Below are 16866 nucleotides of genomic sequence, written 5' to 3' on the forward strand. Positions count from 1 at the left end.
TGAGCCCAACTCCTCATATTAACTTACTCATTGTCTCATTCATTGTGAACCAATCAGGCTTGATTTTTTTCCTGTCTCAGGCCACTCTTTTTCCAAAAGTTTTGAAACATTAAGTCACCTCCATGGTTTTACGTTTGATTATGGAAAGAGACCACTGACTATCAGTTTTCAAGCATTCATCTATATTCATTAGAGAAATTGGTGTATTATTTTCTTTCTCTGTTTTGGCTCTTCCCTGTTTAGGTATCAGAACCATATTTGTATCATAAAAATAATTTGGTAGGACTCCTTCATCAATTTTCCCAAATATTCTATATATTATTAGAATTAACTGTTCTTTCAGTGTTTGATAAAATTCACTTGTTAATCCATCGGATGCTGGAGGTCTTTTTACTAGGGAGATCAATTTTTTTTTTCTGAGATGGGATTAAGTATTCAACTTCCTCTTCTGTTAATCTGGGCAAATTATATTTTTTTAAAAAATATTCATCCATCTCATGTAGATTGTCAAATTTATAGGCATCCAGTTAGGAACAAATTGAATTTTTGAAATCAGGACTTTAGAAAAATGGGGTAACTCTGGATCTCCCCAAATCATTGATTATTAAAAATCGTTTCTCTCAATTATCCAGAGCAAGAAACTGGGGCACAGGGAAGTGAAGTGACTTGTTCTTACTTATTTTAAAGATCACTGGTCTATACCTGGCAGGACTCTCAGAGTCATTTAATATAGACCCTAAATTTACAGAGGAGGAAGCTGATATCCAGGGAATGGAAATGACTTGCCCCTTTCATACTAAAGGTCCTTGATGGAAAGAAAGTCCCAAGAAGTCCAGTATAACCCAGTCAGTTTACAGAGGAAAAGACTGAAGCCAAGACAGCTGATGAGACTTATTTGAGATCACACAGCTAGCCAGGGACTTTAGCTGGATTTGAATTCAAGTATTTGTACCCCTCAAGTTCAGCAATGTACACACTCCATCCTGTTGCCCCTATACTCGCATCTCCAGAGGTTATTCTCACCTCTCTAGATGTTCCTAGACTAAAGTGGAAGGGATCAGTAATTTCTTTTAATTTTAAAAGGAAAAGAATTTCCCAAAATGTAAAGTTTCATCTCGTAAACACTAAAGAGTTATTTATTGGCTAGAATGGAATTCTTTGGCTTCCTCTCCACATAAAATTTATGTAGAATAAGAGAATTCCTGGAGCCCATCACTGTCTTTTGATAAAATGAGAGGTTTGAAAGGATTTGCATAAAAGTTTAGTTTATGACACCCCAAAGCCTCTAAAAAATCACCCGATAATTCCCAAACATGATGAAAATGCTCTGCAGGTATCTGATCACTGAAATAACTCACATTCTATAATACTCACACATGCACCAGAGGGGTCCTAGGGTGACTTGGTAGTGCTGTTGCCCTGCTTTTCTCAGAATGATTTTTGCCTGCCAGTGTCTGGTAAAAACTTAATATCTCCTCTTCACCTAGCTCAGCACATATGACAGCAGGCAAACACATCAGTGTTCCAAACAACATAATAAAGAGAAAAATACAAATTAGGTATAGAACATGGCTCATTAATAAAATGATTAAATTACCTGGAAATCATGTCTCTCCAACTTTAAAAATGTCACATACTGATGGAGTATGGAATACATGATCTCTGAAATTTTATAGATTTCTCAATAAAAGGTATTGATATTGGTGCTGTGCTACCTGAGCAGAATAACTGAAAACATCAGACATGATGCCATTGGTTGTCATTTTTCTGGTATCAAAGCTTCCAAAACCATTGACAACGAATCTACTATATGTAGAAAAGAGCTGATGTGATTCCCAACAAAGTATAATTTTCCATTGTTAATTGTGTGCTAAGAGAAGTCTTGCTGGAGAGACAATGATGAAAGAAAACCACATTTTGGCTGTTGGATGCTAAAGGCCCAAATCTTTTAGTATGCGTCAAAGTCAGAGAAGAAAAATCTTAAAGCCTTAGGCTTTAGTCTTAGAAATTGTGGAAAGATGAGGGATCATCACTGAACTTCACAGTCACAAACACCTGAGGTCAAATTCTGTGTCAGACAGTGCTTTTGGTTTCAATCTCTTTCATTTCATGTTGAGAGGGTTAGACTTGATGGCATGGGGTGTGCTTTCTAGGTGTAGGTTACTTAATATGACATTGGGCAAGTTATTCTTGTTCTCTTGGCCTGTTCCTTCATCTGAGTAATGGAGGAGGGGGTGAAATAGATGGCCTGTGAGGTCCTTCCTAAGCTTGTGAACCTGTATTAGGGGAATGAGTGGGTGGAGAGGGAATTGAGGCCAAACATGTAGACCACATATCTGGAAAGGTTAACAGTGAAAAAATAGAAAGGGACATCTTTGTTCAAAGTGAAGGTCCACCAGGCAGACGGGTGGCAGGAGGTGGAGGAAGACATAGTTCAGTGACAGGAACACTGTATAGATTACCTAAGATTATCTCAGGTTATTTGAGAGGGGCCTGCCAACTTTAGGGTGAAGTCATAACGGTCACTAAAACTTTCTGGTCCTCAGGTTCCTTCTCAATGAAAAGCCTCAGTAAAAGTATATGACCGTCGTGTGCCCTCCCAGCCTACGTGGTATCTAACATCAGGAAAGTCAGCTTTCTAGGCCTCAGTTTTGCTTTCAGCAACAGCAATGAGTTAAATTATATGAGCTGAAAGGGCCCTGGTAGCCTTTGGGTGATCTCACACCAGTCACTCCAGCTTGCTAGGCCTTATTTTGGCTTTCAGTGAAAGCAGGGCTAAGGACTCCATTGTCTTAGAGAAGCCTGCTGGCTTATGCCTAATCCCAAACCAGTCACTTCAGCTTGTTAGGCCTCAGTATCCCTTTCGGTCCCTTGACAAGAATAAAGTAAGTGAACTGAGGGGACTCTGCCATTCTGTGGGTGATCTCACAACAGTCAGGTCAGCTATCCAGGACTCAGGTTCCCTTTGATTAACAGGAGAAGGTCGGACCACTTGATCTGACATGGGCTAGCCATTTTCTGGGTGATCTTACAAAAGGACCCTTCAGTCCTCTCAGCCTCAGTTTCCCTTTCTGTAACAACATCAGGTAAAACTCTTTGATTTCACAGGCCCCTGCCATGCGTTGGGTGATCTCGCACTAGTCACTTCTGTTTTCTAGGCCCAAGTTTCCCTTTCAATAACAGGAGAGAGTTGCACTGCATGGTCTGAGGTGCCCCTCACTGCCATCCTCTGGGGGATACTATGGCATTCACCTCAGCATTCTAGGCCTCAGTTTTCCTTTCGATAACAGGGCCTGATTAAATTATGTCTATTGACAAGGCCATGCTAACCTATATGTGGTCTCACATCAGTCCTTTTTTTCCCCTTTTAACAAAATCAGTGCCTGGGACTAAATTAACTGACTGCAGCCTAGCAGCATATGGGTCAAATGAAACAATCAATCCAGCTCTAGGTCCCTCACTTTCCTCTTCTGTAAAATGAGGCACTTAGACTAAGTGGTCTAAGTTGTCTCTCTGCTTCAAAGCTAGAATACTGTATAGTCCTCCCTTCCACATCGAGGCTTTCCCCATCATGGTTTTGATACATTGCAAGTTGGCATAAGAAGTGAAATGAGAATTTTGAGGGAAGTTTTGTAGAAGCCCAGAAGACAGGTTTTGACCAGCAGATGAAATAAAGCCTATGGCCACAATCTTAACCCAAATTTTACGATCAAGTACTGTAAACAACCCATAACAGAAACATAGAAAAATCTGACTTCTTGTCTCCGACAGAGAGAGAACCAAAAAGTTTTACATGGATTCACCAGATGGAGGAGGTCCCCTAGTCCCTCAGCCCTGTGATGTGGAAGGGAATCACTGTCATGCAAAGGCAAATCCTCTGTACCTACGTCATCTTGTTCAGGATCTCTCCTCCTAGGCCCATCCTGCCGGCAAGGCCTTTTCCTCTGAACACCTGGCTGACAGCTGGGATTCTCTGAAAGGTGCTGGGAGAACACAGGGTCAGGTTCTTTGTTCAGGAAAGGCCTCAGACAATAGCTTTGTCTGGCTGTGGCCTAGGTAGCGTTGGTGCTGGCTGCCACAGGAAAACCAGCTGGAGCTGGAGGCAAGTCCCCACACTCCAGAGCAGGGAAAGCTGTTGTGGGGGGTGATCCCTGCCTTCTTCCTGTCCTCAGCTCAGCTCCCCCTTCCCAAAGGAGGCCCAGCCTTGCCTCTCCCCTTCCTCCATCACTTAGTCATCTTTCCTTTTTGCTTTGTTGTTGGTAAATCAATGTCCTTTCTTAAAAAAATCTTATATTCCTATTTTTTGGCTTAGTTATATTTGCTTTCAAACAGTATTTATTAGTGAAATTCCTACTTGAAATAGATATCTAAGACTATTAAACATTATTTTCTAATCATGTGCATGGATATACACCTTGTAGTGCAAGAATAATTTTCAATGTCAAGTGGACTGTAATCCCCCCCATAAATCTCATGTACACTGAAGAATAAATATGCTTTTACTTTAAAGAAGGCAATATGCTTTAGAAAATTCAGAAATGAGAATGGAAATTCTGAAGGCATCAAATTTCTTCTACACTGGTTGGTGAATGTCAAATTGAAAGGTAGATTAAGTGATTTTCTGTGTAAGAGGATTTGATGTATCAAGTGAATTGATGTTATCTGAGTGGTAATAGCTGTGGTTTTATGTTTTTAAAATCCATGATGTTGGTCATGTTATTTGAAAGTTTTTAATTTTTCTTGTATTGTGATTTTTTGGAAATCATTGTATAAGAAATGCTCTGAATTTGAAAACTATACCTAGAGAGTGATGTAATTGTATCTTTAGAAAATTAACTTCTCTTTTAATTGGGATGCTGATAGATTATTACTTGAGCTGATAGAGAATTTAGTCACAACTTGCAGGTTAAGATTTTTTTGTTAACATTTTAACTGTGAAGCTCCTTGGGGACTTATCAGGTTCGTTGGGAGTTTCTGTTTGGGTGGGATCATAAAATTCCATCAGCTTTTCTGACAGCATGTTGTGAAATTCTAAAGCAGGGGTGAGGAACCTACAACCTCAAGGTCACATGTGAACTTCTAGGGTCTCAGGTGCATCCTTTTGACTGAGTCCAAGTTTGACTGAACAAATCCTTTTATTAAGGAGATTTGTTCTGTGAGTTTTGAATTAAGTCAAACGGCAGCAATTGATGTCCTAGAGGGCGACATGTCACCTCAAGGCCACAGCTTTCCCACCCCTGTAAAGGAATGGAGTGGTTTAATGAGAAACTAGGATATGCCACAGTTGAAATGAGGGGACTTACAAATTTGATTTCTAAGAGGAAATTTTTATCTGAGAGACTGTTTGGCCGTGGCTTATACAAATTATGAAATTGTATCTAGAGCAGTATATATTAAAGTCAACTAAATCTTAATAGACCCTAGATTTAAAGATTTTATGTTTACCTTATTAGGGGTTAATATGTAATCTCTTCAGATATGGCTATCTGTCAGCATGACAGCTTATAGAGGGTCACAGTATTCCTGAATTTTGAGCAAAATCCCAAGTGTGTCATTATACACACTGTATGTGTGTAATTGTAGAATGTGACTGTTTTCTTAATTTCTAACGATTATGCTTCAGGATGGATTTAAACTAGAAAGGATGAATGTACATCCTTATATGAGTAAAATAATGATATTTGTACCCAATCCTAATTTAGGGTAAGATAAAATCTCTTGAGACTATATTTTGTTATCTTGTTCTGACTTTGGATTTCGAGTATGATCCTCTGAATTTTCATTAAGTCAATAATATGTCATTCAAGGGAAAAGACATGGGCTGCTGAAAGGGAGAGATGCTACATAAGAGAAATGCTACAACTCTGTGCCTGGTGAAGATTGAGAAGATGACCTTGCATAGGCAAAGGCAAGGGCTTTATGACTCAGTTTCCCTGTTGTGCTATTTCTTTTCTGAAGAGGAGATTTTTCCACCTGGCTAATCCTGAGCCAGGCCATAGCCAGGGAAGGTATTATATTCTGTTACTAACGTAGAATTTTGCTACATGATTCACTGTTATCTTTGAGTCTTCCATGGAAACGAATAGCCTTAAAGAAACTTTATCCTGCTATGTTTATGTCAGGTCAGCTCATGCCCTTGAAGGGACACTTTTGATTTTCTTATGCCCATGTCCTTCTCCCTTCCTTTCATAGCAAATTTCTCTAACTAAGGCAGGTGAGTTGTAAAAATTGTTGTTGTCTATATGATTCACCTTATTGTTGCAATAACCGGATATCTCTCAGGGACTACAACAGGGTGCAAGTACGAAAAAGATGAAAGGTTTTGATTTTCCTATCCTGTATTTGTGGTCAGTAATTTTTTCCACTTCCTAGCCTACGCAGCTAGATAAATAAGTCCTTAAGCTTGTCAGGCCATCCCTTTGTTAATGTTTAAGCATTAAGATCAGATCTGTAGAATACCACCTCTGTTCTGCACGCTGTAATGAGATAGATAGATGGATGGATGGATAGATAGATAGATAGATAGATCCTAAAAGTGGACAGTGAAACAAAGATTTGATATGATCAAGATGTAAAAAGGTTATAAGTTTCAAATTTTATGTAAAAGTATCCAATTTTAATGGAAGAGTGAACTTCACTTTGAGAAAAGCAACAATATTAGACTGTTTTTTAAGAAACACTGCATATATATGTATATGCATGTATATACATACATATACCTGTATACATGCACAGACGCTATATGTGTGTGATTGTATTCAAAAATGTTTCTATTAAGAACAAGGACAAAAAGACAAATAAACATGATGGACGGTACATTTTAAATACTTTTCTTTTATTCTGAAGGTAATTAAGAAGAAGACTGAAAAGGTATTGAACAAAGTACTGAACAATCCTTCAGGTTCAACTGAATATATATATATATATATATATATATATATATATATATATATATATATATATGAATTTTTAAAAAACTTTCTTCTTTCTTTCTACTGGGGTATACAGTAATAAATTCTCAAAATTGGATTAAGTATTTTACATGTAAAATTGCTTTAATAGTAATAAAATATAAATTATAAATAATTTTCAAATATATATTTAATTTTAATACATAAAATATATGTTGTGTATAATTACATGATATAGAATATGTTATATATGATATATTATATATGTAATATATGTCTAAATATTTTATATATAATAATTAAATTTTGAATTGTATTTTTTTCTGTTTTCGAGTAGTCTAATATCAATAAGTAATATTAAGAGACAGAAAGGGTTATTTTCCAAGTCAGGCCCTTATGGATCCTTTAAAAGAGTCTTCCTGCATCCCCTTGATGGCATTGTCCATATCAGGTACAGGGTTCAAATGAAGATAGAACGAGCAAGTGTGTAAAAACTGAAATTCTCTGCCTTTTCCGAAAAAATTGCAGGTTTCTAATGTAATATTCTTCATGTGGCTTTGTTGTCAATAAGGTTAGTACCATAATATTTAAACTGGATTTCACCACATGAACTAATTACTGGAAAACCAAATTTCTAAAGCTATATTAGGCCTTACTAAATTGTCACAAGTCTAATCACTAGCAGATTTTAGCAACCTTACCTTGGCAACCTCTGCAAGTGAGTTAGAACCAGGGAGGCAGATGTACTAGGAAGAACCCCTGCACCTGCCCTGATGATGAGGTCTGTGCCCAAATTGCTAAGGGATAATGTTTGCAAGCACTTAGCGCTTCTTAGACAATAATCCTAAGCTGATGAAAGGCACATTTGGAATGAGGTAACAGAAACAAGCTGATCAAGGAGATCTTGCGTTATTTAATGTGGATGATCATTATATGACTCTTGTGTAATATTTCCTGGTCTTCCGTTTACCTGCAGAGGTATATGCCCATAGTCAAATGTGAACATGTCCGTGAGAATGGGGGAAATTGTGATGGGAAATATTCTTCTTTCATTTCCTATTACTAATTACCTATGTATCTATCCATCAATCTCTCTGTCTGTTTCTTTGCTTGCTTATTTATTCATTTATTTTTGGTAAGGCAAACGGGATTCAGTGACTTGCCCAGGGTCACAGAGCTAGTAAGTGTCTGAGACCCCATTTGAACTCTGGTTTTCCTGACCCCAAGGTTGCTGCTGTAGCCATTGTGTGCCTTAGCAATCTTTAAAAAGAAAAAAACCTTTTACATCCTGAAAGAATGTATAAGATTATAACATGTGAAAGAATTATTTCTCTGCCACTGGCATAATTTCGTCTGTAAAAGCCTCTTTAAAATCCTAATTTTTTCTCAGGATTATTTTTCCACCTGCTGAACCTATGCTTAAGCCTAATAAAACCTAAGTTTTTGCCTCTCTAATTTCAACATTGTGGTAGATTTATTTCAGCAGTAGTAACATACCACACAATCTCAAAGGTATCTTTTTCCCATAATAACATAAACAAGACCTGGATATATAAATTAAGAACAAGCAGGTGAGATTTGAACCCAGGCCTCCTGATCCTAGGTCCAGAACCCATTCTATGACACCACACTGCCTGTCCTAGGCCCCCCAGTCAGCAGGGCTTCCCTTCTCCAATGTAACAGCACACGGAAAGGTATTTACTATTGGAGCATGAAAGGACTGCCAGCTTCCTTTCCCTTTTTTGTTGGGTAGCCTACTCCAACCCCTCCACCAAAGGATTCCTAGTGCCCTTGGCAGCTGGGTCCTACAGGGCATGGAGTACCAGACCTGGAGTCAGCAAGGGCTGAGTTCAAATCTGGTCTCAGACACTTAATTAGGTGGTGACCCTGGAAAAGTCACTTAAGCTCTGCCTGCCTCGGTTTCCTCATCAATAAAATGGGGATCATAATAGCACCTCCCTCCCAGGGTTGTTGTGAGGATCAAATGATATACTGATGATAAAGTACTTATCAGTACTGTCAGTGCTTTATAAATGTTAGCTGTCACTGCTATTACTGCTTTGTACTTGTTCAGTGCTTTATAAATGCTAGTTACTACTGCTACTTGTACTACTACTACTACTACTACTACTTTGTGGTTGTTCAGTCATTTAGGGTTTTCTTGGCAAAGACACTGGAATGGCTTGCCATTTCTGTCTGCAGCTCATTTTCCAGCCTGAGAAGTTGAGACAGATATTAAGTGACTTGCCCAGGATCCCACAGCAAGTAAATGTCCGAGGCTGGAATTTGAACCCAGGGAGATGAATCTTCCGTATTACAGTCCTGACCCTCCATCCACAGGACCACCTGGTTGCCCTACTCCTCCTGCTCCTCCTCCTACTTCTCCTCCTCCTCCTACTGTCTTGAGGACGGAGGGCAATTTGCATGACCTGGTGCCAGTGTAGTCTGTAGGTATATGAGTAATATGTGTGTGTGTGTGTGTGTGTGTGTGTGTGTGTGTGTGTATGTGTAGCAGCTGCAGGAGTGAGGGGCAGGAGTTGGAAAGGCAAATGTAAAAGACTGAGTTTTCCCCAACCTTCCAAAAAGCCAGAGTGGGAAAGTGTTAACCTTGGGGGTAGAACCCTGAGCCCTGAGTCAGGGAAGAGGTGAATAGAGACCAAAGCTAGTTAGAAGTCAGAACTAAGGACCTCTGCCTAAGAGGGACAAGTCAGACAGTCTTGAGAGCTACCAGAATGACCCGTTGCTGGGCCAACCACACAGGACTGTAGGCCTGACAGAGCTGGTCAGGGCACACAGGCTTAGGGGAGAACTGCTGAAACACAATACCGGTCCACCTCATTAGGGGCCATTGCTTCTAGAGAATGTAGGGGAATGTGAGTGAGCATCTCACACTGGAGATCAGTGCATGCATGCTTCCAGGATCTCTGTGTAGGAAGACGAGGTAGGGGAGGCCTCCAACCCAGGGTTATGGCCAAGAGCAATGTGGCTTTCTCTGTCTCATGGTCTTTACCTGGTGCACCAAGGCTAGAGGGCCTCCAGGATCCCTGATTCTATATAATGTCCTTGCAAATATCCGGTAGCACCCCCTTCTTCTTGGGCCCACAAAAGTTGGAGGGAGTGCACATGGGACGGGATGTTAGACCCCCTGCTGGGGCCACTGCAGGTAATAAGTAGAAGCTTTAGAACAAGGTTGAGTGGCCCTTACAGACACTTGGGGAGACCTCCCCACATTCCTAAGAGGAAATCCCCAGATGAACTAGGCCCAAATCTTATGGGGTCAGAGTGTATCAACACCAGGGCAAAGGCAAAACTCACTCTTACTTGATTTCATAGCTGGGTGTATCTCTGGGGTCTATTGGCACTCACAGAACAATAAACACACGCATTTTTTTTATTTTGAAAAAACTCAATGTATTTTCAGCATCTGAACATTTTCATCATCTGAAGAAGGAACTTAGACATCTGTCAGTATAGAAAATATTTTCTTATCATGTAAATGTGTATTGGAATCAATTGGGGCACAGAGATAAGCAGGCAGAAGACATCCAACGTACCAGATAATCCAACACTCTCACCCCCTATGCCCTCCCATTAATGTGATGACATTCTTGGCACCAACAGTCATCAATCAAGGTTTTTGGACACTCAACATTCACATAGGTCCTAAGTGCTGAGATTTAAAAGCACAGAACCATCAAAATATGTATACCTTTTTTGGGCAGGAAAATCAGTATATTTTGGGACACTTGTAAAAGTCCTCTGAAGGAGGAACTTTGCCTCAATGCAGATGGTGTTTTTTGTCTTATCACTCAGTTACGCATTGGAGTCCACACAGCAAACAGCAGAACAGTTCTATAATGGACACAGAGGGACAAAGCACGTGGGTGGTCATGTTGCAAGAAGGAACAGGTAACCATTTATCTGGTTATCCCGGACTACCCTGTTAAAGTGGCAGTGTCGTTGGCACTGACAGTCTTCCCTCAAGGTCTTCTGTCCCTGAGCAGTCCCACAGGTCCTAAGTGCTGGAGCCAAATGCAAAGTCCCCGGCATGCCATGTGGTCTTCCAGGCAGGCGGGAAGAGTCCCACTCAGCATTCCAGTCTCTATGTCCATTGCTGCAAGCACTAGTGACTGTTCTGCAAGAAGAGAAGAGGCTTCCTCCATGGAAGAAGTTAAGGAAAACATTAAAGAAACAAACATCAACCCCCCAAAGCACATTACAGGAACAGATCATTTTGGCAAGGTATGGGCTGATACAGCCAGTCTACTGGCACCAGGAAATGCTCATGCAGCAGGAGCCCAAACCAACATGCCTTTATGCAACTACTTTCAGATGGTCCTCAGAGGCAGGCTTGTAGTCGCTGGTTTCAAAAAACAGCAGAGAAGAGTTGTGGGCCAGATAATCTAGGAAATTTTGCAAATGGCTCAGCAGCACATTCATGCTGCTGTCATCCAGAGTAGTGCAGGTGAGCATTGGGCCCAGATGCTCAAAGAGGCGCAACAGGTGGATACCTCCATAGAGCTCGCACATCTGGCTTGAGGGGTAGCTGACCACCAGTTCATCATACTGTGGCCTCTTGAAATCATAAAGCAGCTGGGGGCTTAGGAGTACATTAAAGTATTCCTTGAGCACAGCCACCAGGCCCCAGACAGCGCAGCTTTGATCTCTGGTGCAGTGCTTCCGAGGGAAGGTGGCATATTCATAGAAGATGGCATCTGCGCTGACCTTGGCTGGCAGGTTGCAGAGCATCTTCCTGAGGGTCACCATGTCCCAGTCTAGCACGAGCAGGGGCCTCAGGGACATGGGCAGGTCAACCTGGACTTCACGTCTGCCTGGGGTGGCATCCTGTTGGGGATCCTCAGCAACAGCTTGGCAGCTCGCTCCCCGTGATCCGGACTCTCCTTGTACCTTTTCAGAGCAGCTTCGCTTGGGGGGTGGTGGTGGCATCATTCCAGAGGTGCTCCCTTCACCTGGGTCATGGTGGCCGTGACCATGACAGGTGCGGGAGCGTCTGCCCTTGAGGGCAGCCTGTTCCTGCTCTTTCCTGGCAGCGGACAAGCGGATAGCTTTGTTCCTATCCTGGTTCAACTGGTCCCGAGAGTAGCGGAGCACCCTTTTCTGGGGGATCCACTCGTACTCCCAGCAGGCGAGCGGCTCTTGGGGGGCTTCTTCGGGAGCAGAGGATAGTGGGCCACTGGTGCTGGCTCCCCCGACTCCCTGAGGAATGGGCGCGCTGCTCTGGTTTCTCCCACAGGGGGCCTCATGAGCCATGGCGCCCCCTAGGGAGCTGCTACCGGTGCTGGTGCTGCTGCTGCTGCTGCTGCTAGTGCTGGTACTGGTGCTGGTGCTGGGGCCTGCTGGGCTGGTGCTGGTGCTAGTGCTGGGGCCTGCTTGGTTGGTGCTGGTGCTGGTGCTGGTTCTGGGGCCTGCTTGGCCGGTGCTGGTGCTGGTGCTGGGGCCTGCTTGGCCGGTGCTGGTGCTGGTGCTGGGGCCTGCTTGGCCGGGGTTGGTGCTGGTGCTGGGGCCTGCTTGGCCGGTGCTGGTGCTGGTGCTGGTGCTGGGGCCTGCTTGGCCGGGGTTGGTGCTGGTGCTGGGGCCTGCTTGGCCGGTGCTGGTGCTGGTGCTGGTGCTGGGGCCTGCTTGGCTGGTGCTGGGGCCTGCTTGGTTGGTGCTAGTGCTGGTGCTGGGGCCTGCTGGGCTGGTGCTGGTGCTGGTGTTGTGGCCTGCTGGGCTGGTGCTGGTACTGGTGCTGGTGCTGGTGCTGGTACTGGTGCTGCTCCTGCTGCTGTGGCCTGCTTGGCTAATGCTGTTGCTGGGGCCTGCTGGGCTGGTGCTGGTGCTGGTGCTGGTGTTGGGGCCTGCTTGGCTGGTGCTGGTACTGGTGCTGGTGCTGGTGCTGGTGCTGGTCCTGGTGCTGGTGCCTGCTTGGCTGGTGCTGGTGCTGGTGCTGGTGCTGGAGCCTGCTTGGCTGGTGCTGGTGCTGGTGCTGGTCCTGGTGCTGGTGCCTGCTTGGCTGGTGCTGGTACTGGTGCTGGTGCTGGTGCTGGTGCTGGTGCCTGCTTGGCTGGTGCTGGTCCTCGTGCTGGTGCTGGTGCTGGGGCCTGCTTGGCTGGTGCTGGTCCTGGTGCTGGTGCTGGGGCCTGCTTGGCTGGTGCTGGGGCCTGCTTGGCTGGTGCTGGTCCTGGTGCTGGTGCTGGTGCTGGGGCCTGTTCTGCTGGTGCTGCGCTTGGCCTTGACACTAGGCGCTACTGACTCAGGCTCCTGGGCTGAGCCCGGGCCACAGGAACGGTGGGCCTTCCGGGGCTTGGCACAGCGGGGGCGGGTCCCAGTCGCTGGGCTGTCCCAGGTCCCACGTGGGTACCGTACCAGGTATTTCACTTCCTTGTCTTCCACCATCACTTTGATACAGTGGCCCAGGCGCATGGTGGGGCCACGGAAGATCAGTGCCGGCTCCTCTTCTGGGAGCTCCTGGGCTGTCTCCCTCTCGGATGCGGAAAGCGCCATCCTGACTCGCAGGTGCGGGCCTCGAGCACTGGGGCTGGTGGCGCAGCTTCAGCAGGAGGGCCTCACAGCAGGAGGGCCTCACAGCAGGAGGTCCTCACGGCACGCGGGCCGCCTCGCACCTCCTCAGGTCTCGGGACTGCCCCCGACTGGCTAGAAGGAGGCTGCCCCTTCTCGGCTCTGACTGGAACGCTCAGGCTCTCAGGGCGATGAGACTGGAGGCCGAGGCCCACTGTGGACAAGCTCGCACAGCGTGGCTCTTCCCAGGAATGTGACTGGGAAGAGGAAGGAGAGCCGTTGGAGGCTCCTCTTATGGGCAGGGGAGCGAGGCTGTAAAGGGCATCAGCCAGTCATCTGGCGCTGCTGGGGGAGGGGCAGGGACTGAGGCCAGTGGGGGAAGGGCGTGTAACGGTCTGGCCATCTGGTGGGGCGGAAGCGCCTCTCTGAATTCGAAAGTCAGCTTCCTGGCGGGGCCGTCCCCTCCCCCACCTCAGGTTCTCCATCTTCAAATGGGGAGCATGGGGGTCATGACGCTGAAACCTGCTCCATGGCTCATACTGTTTTTTGTGGGGGGACGTTAGCAAATTTTGAAATCACATTGCATTTCTGTGTTAGTTTTTTTTCTTTGGGAATTGGTTTATGTCTTGCTAAATTTCTTTTTCTGATACTGAGTTATTTAAGCAATCTAATTCTCTTTTCTTCATCTGGGTATTTTATATTTTTGTAATTTTGCATCCATTTCCTCTAACTAGTTATGTTAGTAAACGACTGCACAAAATAGTTTTTAAATTTTCTTCGGAATTATTGTGAGTGTTTCTTTTGCATTTTTGATAGGAGCCATTTGATATTCTCCTCTTTGAAAAAATCAGATGACCTAACTACTTCTTCATTTCATAATTTTTTAATTTTAATTAATTTTACTTTTCGAATAACCAGTACTTTAAATCCATCTGTCCTTCCCAATACTCGCGCTTCCCACTCCCCAGTTGAGTAAATTTTCAAAATGAAAAGCATATCCCTCAACACATAAGCACATTTTCTGGAAAAAAAAAAAAAGAAAAAAAGTTCCCCCATTAGCCATGTCTAAAAACGTAGGCCCCTTTTTACCCTTTAAGTTCACCACCTTTCTGTCTGGACGTTAGCTGCAGGTTTCCTCTTTCTTCATAAGAGGTTTCTCATTTTGTCATCATAAACTCTTTCTGTGGATCCCAACAGTACCTTGTTCCTTTCTCCTCTAATTTGTTTATACTTTGACCTTGTATATCTGAGTCCCCCATCCATTTGAAGCTCACCTTGGTGGAGGCTGTGAATGGTGGTCTACAGCTCAGTTCTGTCAGTTTACTTTCTAATTTTTCCAGAAGTGTTTGTCAACTAATGAGTCCTTCCTCCCACAACCTGGGAACTTTGGGTTTATCAGACAATTTGTTTCTGTAAGCTCTGTAACTAAACTTTTCTGCTGATAGACCTTTTTTAAACCAATATCAAACTGTTTTATGATTACCGATTTGTAATAAAGTTTGAGATCCAGGAGAGATAGGCCTCCTCACTTCCCATTTTTCCATTATTATGCTTCATATTCGTGACTGCTTTGTACCTCCAGAGTGATGGTTAAGTTATTTTTCTAGCTCTACAATGTATTCTTGTGGGAGTTGTATTGGGACAACCTGGAATAATTATGTTAGTGTTGTCATTTTTATTATATTAGTTCTACCTACCCTTGAGCAATTAAGTATTGATACTGATTGTTCCTGACAATTGTGATCTATAAATTAAACTGCTGCTTTGACCCTCCTGCCAGTCTTTTCTTCTTGTCTCACCCATGATCCCAGGTTCTTACTGTTCTTTTTAATCCGCCCTTCATGTTCCTCTCTCCAGCATTTCAGTTTATTTTGCTTTTGATTATTCTCTTACCTATCCTGCCCCCTCTCTTAAAGTTACTCTCTGGCCTTCTCTTGTCATTTTACTGTTTTCCTTTTCAGTTTATTGTATTTCTGTACTGAGATCTGTGTGTGTGTGTGTGTGTGTGTGTGTGTGTGAGAGTGTGTTGTGTTTCGGAGTGGGGTGTAATTTTGTTTAACTCCCTTTATCGATTTCAGATGAAAGTGAAGTAAAGTTTCTGGTATATACATTTCTCTCACCCTTTCTTCCATAATTAATTACTTTTCATCTGATTCCTTCATTGTATACATGATGATGATTTCCTTCTCCTTTCCTTCCAAGTATAGTGCCCCCATTTTCTCCTATTTTTACCCCTGACACAATCAAAACAGAAGACAACCATCCAAAGGTCCTCTGTCTTATTTTCCCTTTTTGTAACCATTAAAGATAATAGTATTCCCATTTCTTCTTCAGCATGTAAACAATTCCTCCTCACATAATGCCCTTTCAATTGAACAAATATATGGACCTTTCTATGTTTCTCTTGACTCTAATATTTCCATTTCAAAATGGCTACTTGGGTGTCAAGACTTTTTTAATCATAGTTTTAGATGGTCTGATATTTCTTAGATTATCTTTCCTTGGCCAGTTTCTGGATCACTTGTTTTTCCTATAGTTTCTTACATTTTCTTATTATTTCTTTGTGTTTCTTTTTACTATTCATTAATTTTTGCGTGTGATTTATTTCTAATTAGTTCCTCTGCCAGGCCTAGAGGCCTGTATTGGGCTACCCGAGTCTTTCTTACCTGTCCCAGGTCTTCGGTTGGCCAAACCGGATAAACGTATGAGAGAAAGGACGTTCCAGAGTCGAACAGGGGTTGAGCTTTATTACAGGGTCTGTTTACAAGTGCAGGGGTGTCTTCCTTAGGAGGAAGAGGGGGAGATTTCCTAAGGAGGCTAAGCTTAAGGGATTGGAAGTAGAAGTACAAGCGGGGAGAGAGGGGGAGGGGAGAGAGAAGAGAAGAGAAACAGAGCCTACTGTCCTCTTGGCTCCTCACGTGCTAAGAGAGAGCTTTCAGGCTTCCTCAATCCTACTTAACCTTCAGCCGCACAGTTTGCATCTCAATACCGTGCTGTTAGGTAACTAGGTGTGCTCCAATCTGGGACAATCTCGAGGGCAGGGAGACTCCACCCATCACGTATCTCCCGGGGAGAGGTGGAAATACCCGAGCTAGCCGAGCTAGCTCAGTCTGACCTTCTCGAACCCCCGCTGTTCATGGAGGGCCTCGTAAGACTCTAAGATTTAGAAGTCCCACTTTTACCCGCCCGAGACCGTCCACACGGAATTGAGCTTCCAATCCCAACATTCCTCCAATTAATAAATTTGTTATCTTATTTAGTCATTGTTTTCTGTTTGATGCATTGTGATTTCCAGGGAATCCAGGTCTTGCCTAAGTTATCAATTCTCCTTGGCTTCTATCCTCTCTATAGATTTCATTATGCATCTCTTCTTTCATTTCTTCCAAGTACTGCTATAATCCTTTGGGCCAAAACTGTTTTCCCCCTGACGCTTCCC

The 16866-nt window shown here is 43.5% G+C and overlaps 1 protein-coding gene and 1 pseudogene across 1 annotated transcript; one reads left to right on the forward strand and one right to left on the reverse strand.

Annotated features, from left to right (window-relative positions):
- The window catches only part of LOC140515397 (eIF5-mimic protein 2 pseudogene), a 102665-nt pseudogene that overhangs the window by 33654 nt on the left and 52145 nt on the right, over positions 1 to 16866 (forward strand).
- LOC140516307 (mortality factor 4-like protein 2) lies at positions 11226 to 12182 on the reverse strand. Its single transcript, XM_072627309.1, has one exon. The coding sequence runs from the start codon at positions 12180 to 12182 to the stop codon at positions 11226 to 11228; it is 957 nt and encodes a 318-aa protein (XP_072483410.1).

This window comes from Notamacropus eugenii, chromosome X (genome assembly GCF_028372415.1).
Source record: "Notamacropus eugenii isolate mMacEug1 chromosome X, mMacEug1.pri_v2, whole genome shotgun sequence".
Taxonomy (NCBI): domain Eukaryota; kingdom Metazoa; phylum Chordata; class Mammalia; order Diprotodontia; family Macropodidae; genus Notamacropus; species Notamacropus eugenii.

What these genes read in the sequence shown, in the direction of transcription:
- LOC140516307 (XM_072627309.1), bottom strand. Translation starts at nt 12,182, where the DNA reads ATGGCTCATGAGGCCCCCTGTGGGAGAAACCAGAGCAGCGCGCCCATT.